The sequence below is a fragment of the Chamaea fasciata genome, unplaced genomic scaffold (genome assembly GCF_029207755.1).
Source record: "Chamaea fasciata isolate MVZ Bird 193981 ecotype frontalis unplaced genomic scaffold, bChaFas1.0.hap1 SCAF_28, whole genome shotgun sequence".
Lineage (NCBI taxonomy): Eukaryota > Metazoa > Chordata > Aves > Passeriformes > Sylviidae > Chamaea > Chamaea fasciata.
Window position 1 is genome coordinate 4,415,121 of NW_027094113.1, and position 18,614 is coordinate 4,433,734.

Below are 18,614 nucleotides of genomic sequence, written 5' to 3' on the forward strand. Positions count from 1 at the left end.
CCGGCGCGTCCCGTCCCGGGCGGTGCCGTCGTAAAGGCGCGGACCGGGCGGCGCGGTGCGGCCGGGCCGCGATCCGCGCTCTGATTGGCTGCGGCGGGACCGCGCCGCGCTCCGATTGGCTGCGGCGGGACGGCGCCGCGTTCTGATTGGTCCCGCGCGGAGCCGGGGGCGGTTTGAGCGGCAGCGCCCGGCGCGGCGGCGGCTCCCGGGTCCGGCACGATGGTAAGCGGCGGGAACGGGGAACCGGGAACCGGGAACCGGGGACCGGGCAAGGGAGGAGGATGGAGCGGAGGGGAGGGCCTGCCTCGTCTCTTTCCCCCCCGCCAGGGACGGCGTGCGCGGTGCCCCGCTAGGTGCTCGGCTCGGTGTCCCGAGGCCGGTGTCCCGTTGTCGGCCGGTGCCTGAGGCCTTTCTCCTCTCTTCCCCCCGCAGCTGCCCCTGTCCTTGCTGAAGACGGCGCAGAACCACCCCATGGTGAGTACCGGCCTCGCGGCCCAGCCCCGCTCCTCTCTCCGGTGCCGTGCGGCTGACACCGGGCACATCCCGGTACCGGCGCTGGGCCGGCGCCCCGTGACCACTTTCCTCTCGCAGCTGGTGGAGCTGAAGAACGGGGAGACGTACAACGGGCACCTGGTGAGCTGCGACAACTGGATGAACATCAACCTGCGGGAGGTCATCTGCACATCGCGGGTAAGGGCGGAGCACCGGGCACCGGGCAGGGGTCCCCCACGGGGACAACGGGCACCGGGCAGGGGTCACCCACGGGGACAACGGGCACCGGGCAGGGGTCACTCATGGGGAGCAGGGGTCAGCCAGGGCAGTGTCCACGGCCACTGGGCAGTGGTCACCACGTGCTGTGTCCACCGGGAACACCCAGGACCAGGCAGGGGTCACACACCCACTGTGACCCCAGTTAATGTCCCCAAAGGCTCCTCTGTCCCTGCAGCCAGGCTGGCTCTGCTGTGGTTCACGTCGCGCCTGTGGAAGGGTGGCCTCTGCCTGAAGTGCAGATTTAATATAATTATTAATAATGTTCATATAATTATTGGTGATGTCTGTAATGAAGGAGCAGCCTTGTGTATGTGTGCAGGTAACTTTCTGCACATCGCAGGGTGTCCCTCATCCCCCTGGGTGAGGAGCTGGGGGCCACGTGCTGTGATGCTGATCCAGGTTTCCCAAAAAACAGAGCCTTTACCTCTCCCAGGCAGCCTCAGACACCACAGTCTCATTTATTCCCTGTCTCTCCCCTCTCCACATCCAGCTGAGTTCACCCACTGAGGCTGTCAGGGACCTTTGCCCTTGGCCAAAGCTGCTCCAGGAGATTGGGATCTGTGTTTTGGGCTTTGACCTCCATCAGAAATGTCTGGTCTTGTCCCTGTGGGAAGCAGAGATGGATGGAAATCCAGGTGTTGTTGTGCTTTCCCAGCCCTGGAATGCCGGAGCTCCACGGGACAGGCTGGCAGGGATCCGTGTTCTTCCAAAAATCTCCCTGCAATCCCCTCCAGTTCCCGTTGTCTGGGCACCCTGAGTGAGGCTTAGGAGGGAATTTTGGGGTGGAAATTTGGAATTTGTGGCTGGATCGAAGGTCCAGGTCATGGTGGGACAGGGAACCGCTGCTGAATTTAGCAGGAGGACTCAGAGGAGGTGACAGCAAAGCCTTGCCTGTGCCCAGGACACAGGTGATGATTCCTTTTTCCTTGGAAATTTGCTTCCAAAGGCTCAGTGCTCTGCCTGAGCAGCAGCTCAGGTTTTATTCCTTCTGGGTGATCTGGAGAGATCACCCAGAAGGACACGGGGATGTTGGGGCGAGTCCAAGATGATCAGAGGGATGGAGCAACTGTCCTGTGGGAAAAGGCTGGGAGAACTGGGGCTGCTCAGCCTGCAGAAGAGAAGCTTTGGGGTCACCTGATTGTGACTTTCCAGTGCCTGAAGGGGCCGACAAAAACACGGAGAGAAACTTCGGACAAGGGGTGGAGTGACAGGACACAGGGAGCGGCTTCAAACTGACAGAGAGGGCAGCGTTAGATGGGGTTTTTGGGAAGGAATTCCTCCCTGTGAAGGTGGGGAAGGTTTGGGATGAAATTCCCACAGAAGCTGTGGCTGCCCCATCCCTGGAAGTGTCCATGGCAAGGTTGGACAGGGCTTGGAGCAACTCGGGGTGGTGAAAGGTGTGGAATTGGACGATCCTTTAATCCCTTCCAAGCCAAACCACTCCACGATTCTATGATTTTACAACCTGCCACGCACAGCAGAGCTGCCTCCAGACACCCCCAAATCCCGGGTGAAGGTGGAACCCGGTGGGAGGACTGGTGGCCACTAGATGGCACGGGACAACGAGCCGGGAGCCGCCTGTTTACCGGGAGAGGGGGAGCCCGGAACGAGGAAACCACGGAGCCTGGAGCTCCATCCCTTCCTGCATCCCGAGCCAAGGAGCAGCCAGGCACATCCACGGCAGGGCGGGGTGTCTCTCTCTTGGAAAGGGAATTGTTGCTCCTCTGCCCGGTGCTGGGCTTGCCCGTGCAGGCAGAGCTGCCCCAAATAACTCTCGAGGTGTGCGTGTGTGTGTGTGTGGGGTGGAGGAAGCGGCTGCTGCTGTCCCGGGAGAGCAGGAACAAGGCGTGCTGGTTTCACCTCCCTCTCCTGGGACACGGCAGGAGGCTGATCCACATCGGGAGGGTTGGGTTGGAGCCATCCCAGCTGCAGGCAGGCCCTGCTGGAGCCGGGACAAGGCGGGTCCCAGTCCCTCCTCCCCGGGTTACATCATGGCCGGGGAGTTGTTGTTCGGCTCCGGGGGTTTTTATTCCCACAGCCACTCGTTGAAACCCTGCTGGGATGAATCCTAGGGAAGCCTGTGGTATCCCAGGAAAACCCTGGAACTGCCTGAAAGCAACGCAGGGAGGTGGCTGCTCAAAAAATGGGCACCTGAAGATTTTATTTTTTAATTTTTTTTTTTAAATAAATATAACAATGTGTGAGCTCTTCATTTCCCTCAGCTGCTCTGGAGGCTCGCATCCCAAAGCCAGCTGGCTCCAGAGCTGCCTCGCTGCTCCCTCCACACCCCAGAGGAGCGAAGGAGCGGGGTGACTCCCAGCTGGAGAAGAATCCCAGCCACAGCTGCCTTTCTCTGAGCAGATTTGGGTTGTTCACCACAGTTTTTAACTCGTGTCTCTTGCTCCACTTTCAATTCCCTTCTCGTGCGAAGAAGAAGGGAAGAAGGGCCTTGTTTCCTCAACGCTCCTCTTGTGACATTTTCTGCCAGTGTTTGAACAAATTGAAACTACAGTTAGTTTGTGTTTTGGGGAGTTAAATCCCCCCCCCCCTTTTTTTCACAGCTGCTTACAAAGACTTCTGGAGCTCTCACCCTCTCCAGAAGTGCCTCAAAAGTCCCCTAAAAGTGACCCCCAAACCCCCGAGTTTTTGCTGGTGGCCTCACGTGTCGCTCCCCGACAGGATGGGGACAAGTTCTGGAGGATGCCAGAGTGCTACATCCGCGGCAGCACCATCAAATACCTGCGAATCCCCGACGAGATCATTGACATGGTGAAGGAGGAGGTGGTGTCCAAGGGCAGAGGCCGTGGTGGGATGCAGCAGCAGAAGCAGCAGAAAGGCCGTGGGGTTGGAGGAGCTGGCCGAGGTAAAAATCCTATTTTTTTAATTTTTATTTTTTTTTGGAGAGGAGGGGGGGAGTGAGATCCCTGCCTTTTAGATTTCCCCTTTTAGTGCAAAGGAACAGCTCCTATGTTTTAAAACCCGGGGCTGTGTCTGGGAGAAGCAAGATCCAGTCGAGCGAGTGCGTAAGGCAGCCCCTGCCAAGGAACAGGGAGGATCCGTGCCAGGGATGGGCCTCCCTCGTTCCTGGGGTTGGGCAGGAGCTTCAGAGAGTCTGGACTCGACTTCAGCTCCTCCCGGCTCGTTTGGGAGCCTGGCCCTGCAGAGCTGTAGCTTAAGCAAAGGCCAGGGGGAAAACAAAAGGCTGTTCTGGGTGAAAAAAAAGTGAAAAATAGACCAGGCTCTGCCCATGGCAGCAAGAGAAAAAAATCATCTCCTCCTCCTCTAAAAATGGAGCTTTGGATTTCCTGATTTGTTAATGTATTTATATTTTAGAAAACCCTCCCACCAAAAAAACTCTCTGAGGGTTTTGAGTTCCTCCTGAAACGTGAATAATTCACGTTTCTGATAAAGGGGAGGTCGCCACTTGGGAAGAAATGGGGCACGACAACAGCCCTTCCCAATTCACGGGGTGAGGCGATCCCAGGGCACTCCAGCTGGGGGATATGCTGCTCCTTTTCTCCCCCAAGTTATCCCTGCTGGAAGCCTGGGAGGTGTTTCTCTGCTCTCCCCTGATGCCACGTCTTTGGGGTTTGTGGTCACCCCACAACCCGTGGGGGCTTCGCCTGCACTGGGAGCTTAAAAATCCCGAATTAAATTTTAGAAGGAGCCCTGGGGACGAGGACAGGGAGGTGTGAAGCCTCTCTGGAGAGCTGTCTGTGCTCTGGCTGTGCCAGGTGGGATGGACTTGGGGCCACCGGGGCGATTCCTGCCATTCCTCCCTTCTCCCCAAATCTCTCCTGCCGGCCCCGGAAGCTCCCATTTGGAAATCACCTTCCCAAATCTGAAGGAGCCCTTTTTATTTTTCTCCCCCCCCCTCCTGGCCTTTGCAGTGTCCAGAGCACTTGGCACAGGAGCTTTTTTGGATTCTTTTTTTATTATTATTTTTTGGGATAAACACCGAAGCCACACTGGTTTTGTTGGTTTTTTTTTTTCCCCTGCTGTGGCAATCCCCACCTCGTGGGGGGAGCAGGGCTGAGCCCCGAGGTGGAGCTCCTGCTTGTTTCCATGCTGCAACCTCGAGTTGCTGATGGAATATTTTCAAGGGAAGCTTCGGCATTCGCTAATTAGCTCAAACGTTTGGCTCTCATTACCGAGACGTGAAGGGAGGAGGGAAAGGAATAATAAAAAAAAAAAAAAAAAAAAAAAAAGGCAGGACAATTTTGTTGGGAGGCCAGCAGGCAGGAGGGAAGCTGTAATTGTGCTGACAGTTGAAAGGATTATTGTTTCTGACACTGGTAATCCTCCTCCTTTGACTTCTTGCTTGCCAAACTCACAAGTCCCCAGCCTTTGCTCCAGGAGGAGCATCCCAAGCACTGCAGGGTTGGGAATAATTTATGTTTTGCCTCTGGTTTGGGCACGTCTCCTCCTCTAGGGAAGCTCGGGTTGCCTGGTGCTTGGGTTGGGTCTCCTTTTTGGGCTCTGCCTTTTGTGCAGCAGGGTGGATCCACATCCCTTCATCCCTAGGATGGGATTTTTGGGGATAAACCTGAGGGCTGGGCTCAGCAGCTCCTGTGGTTTTGGGACTGAGGGTGCTCATCCCATTCCCAAATCCCAAATCCCTCTGCCCAGTGCCCTCTCCAGAGCCAAGGATTGCTCCGTCCAATTCTTGGGTTGCCCTCACAGCTCTCCAGGGGGGGCACGTGACGACCTGGATTTTTAAATTTGTTGCCTCCCTGGTTCCATTTTTCGAGGAAGAAGCTTCAGTTCACCACGAGATTAACATTAATCACGAGATTGACACGCCAGGGAGACACTGCTGCTGTGGGGGGGATGAGTTTATATACACCTCCTAAAATAAAGGTCTGGGGCTGGAAAAAGGAGAAGTCAAAAAGTCACATTTCTGCTTCTAAGGCTCAGAAACAAGCGAGTTTTTTTGGGTAAAACTCGAATAACTGAAGCTCTGAGTAATTTCTGGCTCGCAGGGACGCTGTCACCTCTTCCTTTCTGCTCCACAGGTGTGTTTGGTGGCCGTGGCCGAGGAATTCCAGGCAGTGGAAGAGGCCAGCAGGAGAAAAAGCCAGGCAGGCAATCAGCCAAGCAGTGAGATGTCTGCACCTGGGCCGGGGACAAGTTTGGGTTTTGTCACCTCAGGGTTGCCACGTGTCCAAAAAAAAAAACGTTCCCCTCTCCCCTGCTCTTCCATCAGAATCAGAGCCCAGGTCATGTTCCTTTGGAAGCCCCCCACGCTTTAATCTGGTGGAGTTTTTTCCACTCCTCGTAGTCAGTAAATCATTGGAAATGTTTTTTTTTTTATAAATTCGTTGGTGGTTAAGGACCGAGGTTCTGCCTTCTTCTCCTGAGAGTGAATTTTTTCAGGCTCACCAGGTTTAATTTAAAATATTTTCCTGTTCAGAGGTACCAGAAGGAAGGCAAACACTTTCTGGATTGCTTGGATTTTTTTTTTTTTTCTTTTTTTAAACTTGAAACTCGGGGAAACTTGTTTTGTTTGTAACAGATGTGTCTTGGTTTAAAAACACTGAACTTGAGGATGCTCTGTCTGTACGTGAATAGTTCTAAAGGTTTGGGGTTTGTTTTTTTTTAAAAAAAACCCAACAAACTTTTAAGCTCTTGCTTTTCTTCTCCTGGCCAGTGAGTTCTGTTTCTCCAGTGGTTTAAAGGAGGGATGAACATTGGCCTTCAAGGCTTGTTCCCTCAAGAGAGCTTTGTGACAAATGAGCATTTCCCAATTAGTTCATTGCTAATTTGACTTCAGATTAGAAGTTTCCTTCAAAGGAGCAGGGTTTTGTTTTTTGATTTTTTTTTTCTGTGGATTTTTGTTTTTGGCTTTTTTTGGTTTTTGGTGTTTTTTTTTGTTTGTTTGTTGTTTGTTTTTGGGTTTTTGTTTTGTTTTGTTTTGTTTTGCATGAGGCTGGTGCGCCCCTAATTCCTCACGGGGGATTTTAATTTTTTTTTTTTTTTTTGGAAAAGCAACTTGAGTTGATTTCCACAGATTTATTTTCCCCCCTGCTTGCTTTTGAAAACTCTCTCCCTTCTGCTGAGACACCCAAGTCCTGAACTCTGACGATATTTCTCAACCTAATTTCTTCCAGTACCTGGTGATTGACCTCACCTGGCTGTACCTGTCACTTCCTTCCCCCAGCCACCAATTATCTTCCCTTGGGGACACACGCCAGCGTGTGAACGTGTCCCTCCTGTAGGTTCAGGAAACTCCTGGGAATTCCCAGGTCAGGTTGCTCCAGTCTTCCATCCCATGGGCAAAATCCACCCTCAGAATATCCTGGCTGATCCCAACTGAGCTCCTGCACGAAGGCAACACGGGGGGAAGAAACAGCTCTGGGTGTGCCTCAACTCCCCCCCCCCCGGATGGATGAATTTTTTTGGGGGAAAAACTGATACTGTGGCTTGTTTCGAGCAGGTTTTGGGGTTTGTACAACTGGTTCTCACGTTGGAGCCTCTGCCATCGCCACTGTACTGAAAAGGGGTGAAGAACATGCTTTTATAGAGTTATTTTTTTAATGTTTATAAAACTGGGCGCAGTGGTGAGCGAGAATAAATCTCCAGCCTCTTCCAGCCCGCCTCCCTCCGTGTGTCTGTGATGCTGCTGGGCCCTGCCCGACCCAGAACCTTCCCCTGAGCCCTGGAATTCGGGGATAAATCCCTACAAACATCTCCATTTCCAACACACCAGCCACGTGTTCTCCTTGTCGAGCAGCGCTCCGTGCTCATCCCAGGCTTCTCCCAGGGAGCCAGTTCCAGGGGAATGGATGGGGTGATGTGTCCTCCCCTCCTGGAAAACTCCCTGTGGCATTTTAACAAAGCCCAGGCTGTGTCAGACTTTCCCCTTCCCGACCTGCTGTCCCTCCCTTCGGATCCCTGCAGCCACAGAGGCTCCGTGTGCTGTGGCTTCCCTGCTGGGAAGGGAAAACAGCTCCAGCCCTGCTGGGATTTCAGGTCTTTTTTTCTGGCAGGAGGAATCCTGACTGGGAATGGGACCTTTGGCTCCAGCTCGGGGTAGAGTCCTCCAAGTGCTCCTTATCTGGAGGTCAGGTGATGGAGCTCGTTAAAGTTCTGCGTTTGTTTAATTACACCGCAGGCTTTAGCAGCATTCCCTGCCTGCTTCCCCTTTCCCATTTTCCACCTCTGCAGGAATATTTTTGTCCCCAAAGGGCAGCTGGGTGGCAGATGGCTCTGTTGGAAGGGCATCGATGTGACGCTCAGCTGTCACTTCGGGGCGTTTCTACCCCAAAAAACGAGTGTCTGGGGCTGTCCCTGCCCCGTGGCAGTGCAGGGAGGTTAAAAAACCAAACAAACAAAAAAGAATTAAAACAGGGAGGAGCGAGATAAAAGCAAGGACCAGAGAGGAGGGGGAAAAAGAAAAAAAAAAAAGGTTTGAGCCTGGCTGCCGGCGTGGGTGGGTGCAGAGCCTGGCAGGTCCAACGCGTCCCGCACGGAAAGACCCAGCAAAGGCCACCCTGGAAACCCTTCCCGGGATTATTTTGGGGGCAGCCGAGCCGGTGGCAGCCGCGGGTTTGTGTCTCTGTGACCGCCCCGCGGTGACTCAGAACTTCTGAGCCCCGCCGAGGAGGCAGCACAGGAATAGTTACACACCAGCGACGCGGAGGGAGTGGCTGCCGAAATATTTCAGGGCTGTGCTAAGCAACTAAAAATACACGTCAAACCCTCCTCCTCCTCCTTTTTCCTTTTTAAATCTGTTTTCTTTCTCTCTTTCTTTCTTTCTTTTTTTTTTTTTTCTCGTTTTTTTGGGTTTTATTTTTGAATTCTTGGTTTTGATTGTCGGAGGGCCCTGGGGGTTCCTCGGGGACAGGGCAGGTTTGGGGACAGGCACGGGCAGCTGTGACTTCTTGTTTTCCCGGCTCGGTTCCTCTCTCCCTGCCTGTGGCAATGACTAAGAGGCAGCTTCCCCCTGCGTGCCCGGTGCCTGCCGTGCAAATCCCGGGGTGCAAACCCTGCTGGTTCCCTTTTCCAGGGAATGTGGATGCCCACGGGCACCTTGTGTCCAGCCCATGTTCTCAGTGTCCAGTGCTTTGGCCGGAGCAGGATCAGGCACCTCTGGTGTTGTGGAGCTGGTGGCACACGGGAATGGTCCTGGTGGCACACGGGAATGGTCCTGGTGGCACACGGGGAACAGTCCTGGTGGCGCACAGGGAACGGTCCTGGTGGCACACGGGAATGGTCCTGGTGGCACACGGGAATGGTCCTGGTGGCACACGGGGAACAGTCCTGGTGGCACACAGGGAACGGTCCTGGTGGCACACAGGGAACGGTCCTGGTGGCACGCGGGGAACGGTCCTGGTGGCACACAGGGAACGGTCCTGGTGGCACACAGGAACGGTCCTGGTGGCACGCGGGGAATGGTCCTGGTGGCACACGGGAATGGTCCTGGTGGCACACGGGGAACAGTCCTGGTGGCACACAGGGAACAGTCCTGGTGGCACACAGGAACGGTCCTGGTGGCACGCGGGGAACAGTCCTGGTGGCACGCAGGGAACGGTCCTGGTGGCACACAGGGAACGATCCTAGTGGCACACAGGGAACGGTCCTGGTGGCACACAGGGAACAGTCCTGGTGGCACACAGGAACGGTCCTGGTGGCACGCGGGGAACAGTCCTGGTGGCACACAGGAACGGTCCTGGTGGCACACAGGAACGGTCCTGGTGGCACACAGGAACGGTCCTGGTGGCACGCGGGGAACAGTCCTGGTGGCACACAGGGAACGGTCCTGGTGGCACACAGGGAAATGTCCTGGTGGCACTGTTGGAGGACAGCAGGAGCCGTGAGGATGCCCTGGTGACCATGGCCTTGCTCGAGGCTCACTGCTGAGGTCTGGTCGTGGCACAGGCTCATCCCAAATCCTTATCCAGGGTAAATATAGCCCGGCTGGCAGGTGGCAGGACACTGTGACTCAGTGGGTGCTGACGCCTCCGGGAACAGCAGCCTCAGTGTCCCCGCCGTGGGGACAGTGGCACTGCCACCAGCTGCCTGCACGGGGACCTCCCCACGGGTCTGCCCTGGCGGCAGGCGGAAGGGGACACTGATTCACGCCCCTCATTAAACGCTCATTAAGAAAATGAAGCTTCTGGCTCGCTGCAGGCGTTCTGTTCTCGGTTTGGGGACACGCGGGACGAGCAGCAGCGGTGACAGGCCGGGAGCAGGTGGGGTGGAGGGAACACAGCAGGACGAGCCCCGGGGATGCTGCGACCCTTGCGGGGAGGGGTCGGCGGGGTTGTGCCGGTGGGGCCCGGCCGGAGCGCGGCTCACGGCTCACATCCCTGGCCGCTGGCCAGCCGCTCTTCCCGGGAGGCCCCGGCGTCGGCTGGTTCCTCCGTGGAGCTGCCGAAAGCACCGCCGGGCAAAGCTGGCTCTGGTCGCCCCGGTTTCGGTGGGCGAGCACGTGTGGGTACCCCCGGTACCCGCGGGTGTGTCCCCGGCCTGGGGTCCCCCAAGAGGGGCTGGGGCAGGGAGAAGGGGAGGTTTTTTAACCTCCCGCCCTGGTCCCTGTCCCTCGCCGGCCGGGTTTGGTCGGGATGGAAAGTCTGAACCTGCCGGTCCGGTCGCGCCCGTAATGAGGGGTTTGGAGAGGAAACACGAACGGCGGCTTCACCTGGGAGCTGCTCTCCCCGGGACGCCGGCACCGCCACTGCCGAGCCCCCGGGACACCGGCACCGCCACTGCCGCCCACCCTGGGCCAGGACACCGGCGACAGCGGGGGACACAGAGCCGGGTTCGCTCTGCTTTAGCATAAACTGCGTTTATTTGGGATTTAATTAACAGCAGCTGTTTGGGGCGGGGGGGAGGGTAGATCCCGGTTGTTCCTTCGTGCCTCAGTTTCCCCAGTGCCAGCACTGCGCTGTCCCAGCCCTGTCCTGGCTGTCATCCGTGTCCCCTGAAGCCAAGGCTGTGCTGTGCCCTGTGCCATGCTGTCCCCACACCCCGTGCCGTGCCCCGCTGACTGTGGGCAGCAGACAGAACGGACACACCGGGCCGGGAGCTGCAGGCACCGGCAGAACCGGGGGCTCGAGGGGTCCCCCGAGTCCCCCCCCATCACGCCCCCGGCGCTGACACCGCTGATTTATCGCTGTCGTTAGCGCGGGCCGGGAAAGCATCTGGCCGCAATTAGAGCCGGCTCAAGCGTCACCCGCCCCGGTGTCCCGGGTGTGCCCGGGGGTCTCGGCGGCGCGGGGGCCGCATCCTGCCCGGTGGTGGTGATGGGGTTGGGGGGGGGGTATCGGCGGCCACCGGCGCTGCCTCCCCCCCCCCCCCCGCCGGTGACGTCAAGCGCTGACGCCGATCCGCCCCCTCAGCCGCCCGCGGGCTTGGCCGGCCGTGACGTCTGCCACCGCCACCGCCGTTAACTCCTTCCCCGGTGCCGCCCGCACCGGGCTCAGTGTGCCCACGGTGCTGGGTCCCCCCAGGAGTGACCATGTAACTCCCCCCACCCCCGTGAACCGTCTACGGCTGTTCACCGCGTAAACGGCGGAGCCACCGGGACACACCGGTGACAACAAACACCGGGACAGGCTGTGACAAGGGAGGTGTGGGGACACGCAGGAACGGTGGCTCTGTCCCAGCAGGGGAGAGGCCACACGAACCCTGCTGGGCCCGGGCACTGCCCGGTCACGCTGCGGGTACAGCGTCCTGTCCCGGTCTGTGTCACGCGGGTGGTGGCCTGGCTGTCCCCAGAGGTTCCCGTGTGACCCCGTGGCGGGGCCTGGCCCGGTGTGTTTATTTATTTCTTTGTCGTAACCGTTTTACACGCGGGGTCCGGCTCGGTGCCAGCGTCCAGTGCCGGTGTCCAGTACCAGTGCCTGAGTCGGTGCCCAGTGGCCATGCGAATACCAGTGGCCAGTGCTGGTGGCCGGTGCCCGTGCCAGGGACAGTTCTGGCGCCGGTGCCCGGTGCCGCTACCTGGAGTCCAGCGCCAGGTGGCCGGTTCCTGTGCCCTGTGCCGGTTCCCAGTAGCTAATTCCCATGCCTGGTTCCCGTGGCCAGTTCCCGGTTCCCGTGCCCAGCTCCCGGCACCCTATGCCAGTACCCTGTGCCCGGTTCCTGATTCCCAGTGGCCAGTTCCCAGTGCCCTGTACCCGGTTCCCTATGCCGATGCCCTGTGCCCGGTTCCCGGCGCCGTTCCCGTGCCCGGATCCCGGTGCCCTGTGCCCGGTTCCCGCCCCTCCCTTTGTGCCCATCAGCCCCGGCGGGGCGCGCGCCGCGGGGCCACGTGACCGCCCCTCCCCCGCGCTGACGTCATCCCAGGGCCCCGCGCGCTGTTGTCCCGTTTACCCGCCGGTCGCCGCGGCGACGGGGACGGGGCGTGGCCGGGACGGGGCGTGTCCCCCGCCCGGCGGAGGCGGTGCCACGCCCCGTATGCAAACGAGGGCGGGCGAGGACGTCATCTGCAGCCAATGGGAGCTCGACGCGGTGAGGTCACCGCGACGGCGCCGCCTATTTAACGGGGCGCGGGACGCGCGGCCGCGGCAGACGCGTGTGCGCGCGCGCAGGAGCGGGGCCGCGGCCGGTGCGCACCGGGCGCCTCCCCCGCCCTCCCCGCCCCGCGCTCGCCCCGGTCCTCCCCCCGCCCCGGCGCCGTTTCCCCCGCAGCCGGGCGGGGGAGGAGGATGGAAACACCCTTCTACCATGATGATGTGTTGAGCGGCCTCGGCAGCGGCTTCGCCCCGTCCTCCGGCAGCAGCGGGCTCCTCCTGCCTTTTCCCGGCGGCAGCATGATGAAGAAGGACGCGCTCGGGATGGCCTTACCGGAACAGGTGGCGGCAGCGCTAAAAGCCCCCGGCGCGCCCGACTTGGGCTCGCCCGACTTGGGGCTGCTCAAGCTGGCGTCCCCGGAGCTGGAGCGGCTCATCATCCAGTCCAACGGGCTGGTCACCACCACCCCGACCAGCGGCCAGTTCCTCTACCCTAAAGCGGCCGCCTCCGAGGAGCAGGAGTTCGCCGAGGGTTTCGTGAAGGCGCTGGAGGACTTGCACAAGCAGAACCAGCTGGGCGGCGGCGCGGCGGGGAGCGGCGGCGGCGCGGGCGGCGGCGGCGGGGGAGGAAGCGGCGGCGCGGGCGAGCTGCCCGCCGCTGGGATGGCCCCGGAGCCGCCGGTCTACGCCAACCTCAGCACCTACCCGGCCGTCAGCTACGCCGCCGACCCCGGCCCGTTCGCGGCGCCGCCGCCGCGGCTGCCGCCGCCGCCGCCCCCGCCGCCGCTAAAGGACGAGCCGCAGATCGTGCCGGAGGTGCCGAGCTTCGGGGAGAGCCCGCCGCTGTCCCCCATCGACATGGACACGCAGGAGCGCATCAAGGCGGAACGGAAGCGGCTGAGGAATCGCATCGCCGCCTCCAAGTGCCGCAAGAGGAAGCTGGAGCGGATCTCCCGGCTGGAGGAGAAGGTGAAGAGCCTCAAGAGCCAGAACACGGAGCTCGCCTCCACCGCCAGCCTGCTCCGCGAGCAGGTCGCCCAGCTCAAGCAGAAGGTGCTCAGCCACGTCAACAGCGGCTGCCAGCTCCTGCCCCAGCACCAGCACCAGGTGCCGGCGTACTGACCCCGGAGGGGCCCGAGCCCGGGCACGGACCGAGGGGGCCCGGGCAAGGACCCAGGGAAGCGCGGGGGGAGCGCCCGCCCTGCCCCGGGCATGGACCGAGGGGAGCGGGCGGAGAGCCCACCCCGCCCCGGGAACGGACCGAGGGGTCCCAGGCACGGAGCGGGGGAAGCGCCCACCCCGCCCCGGCAACGGACCGAGGGGTCCCGGGCACAGACTGGGAGGAGCGGGGGAAGCGCCCGCCTTGCCCCGGGCACGGACTGAGGGGTCCCGAGGGGAGGAAGAAGAGCGATGATCGCCCCCCCCCCCCATCTCCCCGGACACAGACTGAGGGGTCTGAGGGGAGCACCGGGACCGTGGGCACCGAGCGCGCCCCGCTCCCCGCGCACGGACTGCGGGGGAAGGGAGAAGCCCGGGGAGGGGTTTTCCCCACCGCGCACGGACTGAGAGGGGCCCGGGCCGCTCCTCCCCCCCCCACCCCCCCCCGGGGGGCCCTTCCGCGCCCCACACATTCCAGTCGGGTCCCAGTAAAACCCCGCGACACGGAGAATTGTGCTCTGGCTGTTTGCTGCGCCGGGATGGGCCGGGGAGGGAGGAAGGGAAGGGGCGGCGCGGGCAGGAAGTGGCGCGGCCGGGTGCCATCTTGGGGTGGGGGGGTGCCAGCGGGGTTCGGGGAGTTTTAGCGGGCGGTGGAGGTCGGGGAGCGGCGAGTGAGACCCCTCCAGGGCTGGCAAAGAGGCTCTGGGCATCGCTGGAGAGGGTGGAGGGCGAGGGGGTCCATGGGGTTATTTTTTTTTGGGGGGGGGGGTGTTGGGGGCAGCTAAGGAAAAGGTGGGAAGGGGGTAGTGAAAGGTTGGGATGCTGCGGGCGGGCTGTGGGGTTTTTGGGGCACTCTTGGGGTGAATATAGGTATATTTGGGGTCCCCATGTGTGAGGAAGTGGGCGAGGGGACCCCACTGCTGGTCCTGGCTGTGGCTCTTGCCCTGCCAAACCCTCTCTCCGTGCTGGGAGGGGGGTTCACCGACACCCCCCTGTCCTGGCCCCCGGGGCTCACCCCGAGGCACCCAGCGAGGCCGGGCCTCCTCCGCTGCTCCTCCCAGATTTCGACAACATCCTCGGGCTTCCCGGCACCGCAGTGGCTCCTCCTTCGCGTCCCCCCCACCTGCGGGGCCCCATCCCGGCGAGCAGCACCCGGGAGCACCCTCCCTGTGTCCCTGGAGCGTTTGGGGACGCTGCCGGCGGCAGCTCCAACCCCTTCCAGCCGCGGGATCGCCCCCGCTCCCGGAGAGAGCCGGCTGTAGGAAAGCGTGGGGACACTTGGTGGCTCCCCGGGGACCCCAGGCTCGGCGCCGGGCCGGGCCGTGGGTGGCTCCCCGGGGACGCGGTGCCAGCCGGCTGCGGTTTTGCCGGAGGGAAAAGCCGTCCCCGCCGCGCGGAAGCGGCGCCGGCCCGGCGCGGTTGTGCTGCGCCCCCGGATGTGCGGCACCGGCACACAAAGATGGACGGGGCAGCCACCTGTCCGGCCTCAGTGTCCCCAAGTCCCCGCATCCTCGTGGGCCCGGATCCCCCCCATGCATCTCCATGGCCACAGCTCCCTTTGTTCCCGAATTCCCCCGGCCCGGTGTCCCCGGATCCCGGTGTCTCCACTTTTCCCAGATCCCTTTGTCCCCAAGTCCCCGCATCCCAATGTCCCCACATTCCCCGATCCCTTTGTGCTCACTTCCCGGTGTCCCCACGTGTCCCCGGAGATGGCGGGACGCTGCCGGCAGGGCCGGCTCCCGGCACCGGAGGTTGGGGGTCTCTCACTGCCCCGGCGTTGGAGGTGGGCGGGGGGAAACACTGGCGGGTCGGGGGGAGTTTTGGGAGGGTCCTCCCGGTGCCCGCAGGATCCCGGCGCTGCGGCTCCCCCCGGTACCGACAGGCGGCGCCGCGGACGGGGGCGCCCCCGCCTCCCCCGGGGCGGGTAAAGGTGGCGGCACCGGCACCGGGCGGGATGGCCCGGGCCGCGCTCCGCCTGCTCTGCTGCGCCGCTGCCCTGCTCGCTGCCGCAGGTACCGGGCACCGGGGGCTGGGGGGGGTCCCGGGGGCACGTGGGATCTGCGGCACCGGAGGGCGGGGTGCTTCCCGGTGCCACCGGCGGGTGGGTCTGTGGCCTCCCCCCGCCCAGTTTCTGGTATCGGGAGGTGCTCCGGGGCACCGGGGAAGTTCGGGGAGGTGACTACGTGTTGCATCGCCCCCCCAAAACTCCTCCCAAGGTGGTCTAGTGGGAGTACGGGGGCAGGGGTCCCTCCCGGGGCTGGGGGTCACCGGGGGCCTTCACCTGCTTCACGGGAGTGCCAGGCTGGACCGGAGCACCCTGCTCCTCCCAGACGATGCGGCGCCGGTGCTGCCAAACCGGCTGGTCCTGGCACTGGTACCCTGGCACCACCTCGGCACTCCCGGGGCAAAGGGCTTCCCGGTGCCACTGTGGGTCCCCCGTTTCCAGCCAGGGCTCCTCGCACCCTCCCTGCACCCCGAGGCGACTCGGCTCACCCTTCCTGGTAAAAAAGAAAAAAGGGTGGCAGCTGGGTGGGGACAGCCCATCCCGGTGAGCCTGGCAGCTGTGGGGACCTCTCTGCCACGCTGGGCGCTGGCTCTGCCACGGGACATTTCTGTCCCGTGTCCCCCCCCTGGGGCCAGTCCGGACTTGCTCCTCCTCTTGTGCAAACAGGATTTGAGCAGATAAGGGGCACTGCCAGCACTGCCCGGCGAACCTGCTCTGTCCCACGTGGCCACGGGACAGTCCCCACCACGCCTGGCCCCGAGGGTGTCCGGTGGGTGCCACAAGGGCTGGGTTGGCAGGTGTCCCTGTGCCGTGGCACTGCCCACTGGTGCCACGCTGTCCCCAGCAGAGCTGTGCCCGTGCCCGTGCCAGCTTGGGAAGCTCTTCAGATTCTGGATTCCTGGGAGTTGATACTGGCTAAATCCCAGTTTTCTGTGTGATAAAAACCACCTGGGAAACGATCCCTGTGAGACCGGGAGGTGGGGCAGGTGCTGCTGCCCTGCCAGGACCCCGCCAGGGTCCTGCCATGTCCTTGCTGACCAGCTCTCTCCTGCAAGGTCCGGGGCCAGGATGTGCCACTGATCCTGTCCCCATAGTGTCTGTGAACAGCTCAGGGACAGATGTGTCACCATCTCCATCCCGTGCAGCCACAGCCACCAGCCAGGGGACTCACAGGGGTGATTCGGTCTGGCCCTGACTTAAGAATAATCAGTACAGCTCCATCCAACCCAAAAATTCCACCAGGTTCCAACACCACAGCATTAACATCTTCAGCAGCATCTTCCATCCCAGCCACGACATCAACTCCATCCAGTACCTCAGGAACAACAGCAACTCCACCATCTCTATCCAGCAACTCCACGACACCAACTCCATCATCTTCATCCAGCAACTCCACAACACCACCTCCATCATCTCCATCCAGCCCAACCACAGCATCAACTGCATCCAGTGCCACGGCTTCAAAAACATCTTCAGCATCTCCATCCAGCACCACCAGCACAACTCCATCCAGTTCCTCAGGAGCAACACCACCTCCATCATCTTCATCCAGCACCACCACGACACCAACTGCACCCAGCACCATCACAACACCACCTCCATCATCTTCATCCAACACCACCACAACACCATCTTCAAACAGGACGCCGGCATCAGCACCTTCGACACCCTCATCCACCACCGCCACAGCATCAACTCCATCCCACACGAGCGTGTCCGGATCCACAGAGCATCCATCCAACTCGACGGCAACGCCAGCCCCATCCTCACCCAGCCCCTCTGCTTCTCCCAGCTCCCCCACGCCCACCGTGAGCCCGGGTCCCCACAGCACCAGCCCTGTCACCACCAGCTCCAGAACGACAGCAGCCACTGGCAGCACAGCCGGTGACACCGGTGAGAGCCAGGATGGGGGGCACTGGGCAAGGGGGGACCTGGACATGGGCATGGATCCCCCCTAGATCCCCACTTGGGGATGCACTCACAGGAGGGCTCAGGGGTGCAGCTCCAAGCTGAGCCCAGAGCCCCCCTGGCTGCTCCCCCTTCCATGGGGAGGGTTGTTGGGGGCTCCCCTTTTCTCCCCCAGTCTCTGCCAGGGGGGTTGGAGTGCCTTGGGCTGGTCCCCCCACGGGTGGAGGTGACACCAGAGCTGGGTTGGTGACGGGTGGGGTGGTGGCAGTCGGGGTGACTGGAGCCGGTCTTGAGCCACCTCTTTTTCCATGATGCTTGAAGGTTGGGCACGAGTCTCAGTGGGGGGAAATAAAGGGGTTCCAGGGGGAGTAATAGGGTGCCAAGGGGAAATAACAGGGTTCCAGGGGGAATACCGGGGTGCCAGGGGCAATAACAGGGTGCCCATCTCACCCCCACAGAGCAGCACCCCACTGAGCTGAGCCCTGGCGTGGTGGTCATCGTCTCCCTGGCCGTCTGCCTGCTGGTGGCAGGGGGGGCCGTGCTGCTGGTGCGGTGGTCCCGGCGTGGGACCCCCCGGTTCCGGCACCTGGATGAGGTGCCCATGGTGCGTGGGGGCATTGGGGGTGGCCGGGGGGGGGATTTGGGGAGGGCAGCAGGTCTGGTGTGCGGGCTCTCACCCCGCTCTCTTTCTCTTCTTCCCCAGAGCAAAGTGATGGAGGGGTCCTCCGGCCCCCCCACCCCCAGCTGACCCCCCCCCCCCCCCCGCTGCTGCAGCCCCCCGGGCTCCCCACGCTGCTGAATAAAGAAGCTGCTGCCCTGGTTCTGGTTTCCCGTCTGCCATGTGCTCTTGCAGCCTGCCCGGGGAAAACCCCGGCTCCCGGGGGGAGGCCCCAACCACACTGGGGGTCCCCCGGGCCGGGCTGGCGGCCCCGGGGTGTTCCCGGCCCGGCGGGGTGGGTGCGGGGGGAGCGGCGCTGGTGCCCGGGCTGGGCTGGGGGGGGGCCCGCGCAGCCCCCCCGGGCGAGGTGGGACGGGAGGGAGGGAGCGAGCGGCCAGGCACGCACATCGCCTTCCTTCTGCTCCGCTGCACTCGGCCGAGGCCGCGCTCGCCGCGAGGACCGGGCACCGGTAAGGGGCTGCGGGAGGGCCCGGGGGGCTGGCGGCGGCGGGGACCCCCGTGCCGGGCATCGGCAGTTCCTGGGATTTGGGAGGAGGCCGCTCCCGGTGCTGGGAGATTCCCCGGGGAGCTCGGTGCTGGGGGGGCTCTGCCGTGTGGCCCCGGTGTGCCCCGGTTCTCGGGGGCGGCGGTGGGT

General features: G+C 61.9%; 3 protein-coding genes across 6 annotated transcripts; all 3 read left to right on the forward strand.

Annotated features, from left to right (window-relative positions):
* The first annotated feature begins 73 nt into the window (after positions 1 to 73).
* Positions 74 to 7,362, forward strand: LSM4 (LSM4 homolog, U6 small nuclear RNA and mRNA degradation associated). Its single transcript, XM_066205780.1, has 5 exons — positions 74 to 222; positions 433 to 474; positions 592 to 690; positions 3,451 to 3,634; positions 5,787 to 7,362. The coding sequence occupies exons 1-5, from the start codon at positions 220 to 222 to the stop codon at positions 5,873 to 5,875; spliced, it is 417 nt and encodes a 138-aa protein (XP_066061877.1). The 5' UTR covers positions 74 to 219; the 3' UTR covers positions 5,876 to 7,362.
* Positions 7,363 to 12,338: 4,976 nt separating this feature from the next.
* On the forward strand, positions 12,339 to 13,899 carry JUND (JunD proto-oncogene, AP-1 transcription factor subunit). Its single transcript, XM_066205763.1, has one exon. It carries the CDS (start codon positions 12,426 to 12,428, stop codon positions 13,350 to 13,352), a length of 927 nt encoding a protein of 308 aa, XP_066061860.1. The 5' UTR covers positions 12,339 to 12,425; the 3' UTR covers positions 13,353 to 13,899.
* Positions 13,900 to 15,300: 1,401 nt separating this feature from the next.
* On the forward strand, positions 15,301 to 18,109 carry CIST1 (colon, intestine and stomach enriched 1). 4 transcript variants are annotated; one of them, XM_066205758.1, is made up of 4 exons: positions 15,301 to 15,400; positions 16,636 to 17,286; positions 17,760 to 17,905; positions 18,005 to 18,109. In XM_066205758.1, exons 1-4 carry the CDS (start codon positions 15,343 to 15,345, stop codon positions 18,047 to 18,049), a joined length of 900 nt encoding a protein of 299 aa, XP_066061855.1. In that variant the 5' UTR covers positions 15,301 to 15,342; the 3' UTR covers positions 18,050 to 18,109. The 4 variants fall into 4 exon arrangements, with proteins under 4 accessions (XP_066061855.1, XP_066061856.1, XP_066061857.1 ...); XM_066205759.1 differs by having other exon boundaries at positions 16,669 to 17,286; XM_066205760.1 differs by lacking the exon at positions 15,301 to 15,400 and having other exon boundaries at positions 16,153 to 16,797; positions 16,927 to 17,286.
* Positions 18,110 to 18,614: the final 505 nt, after the last annotated feature.

Coding starts and splice junctions, on each gene's coding strand:
- CIST1 (XM_066205757.1), top strand. CDS start 16,512: ATGTGTCACCATCTCCATCCCGTGCAGCCACAGCCACCAGCCAGGGGA. Junction 17,287..17,759: donor CAGCACAGCCGGTGACACCG/GTGAGAGCCAGG, acceptor TCACCCCCACAG/AGCAGCACCCCACTGAGCTG. Junction 17,906..18,004: donor ACCTGGATGAGGTGCCCATG/GTGCGTGGGGGC, acceptor CTTCTTCCCCAG/AGCAAAGTGATGGAGGGGTC.
- LSM4 (XM_066205780.1), top strand. Junction 475..591: donor CGGCGCAGAACCACCCCATG/GTGAGTACCGGC, acceptor TTCCTCTCGCAG/CTGGTGGAGCTGAAGAACGG. Junction 3,635..5,786: donor GGTTGGAGGAGCTGGCCGAG/GTAAAAATCCTA, acceptor TCTGCTCCACAG/GTGTGTTTGGTGGCCGTGGC.
- JUND (XM_066205763.1), top strand. CDS start 12,426: ATGGAAACACCCTTCTACCATGATGATGTGTTGAGCGGCCTCGGCAGC.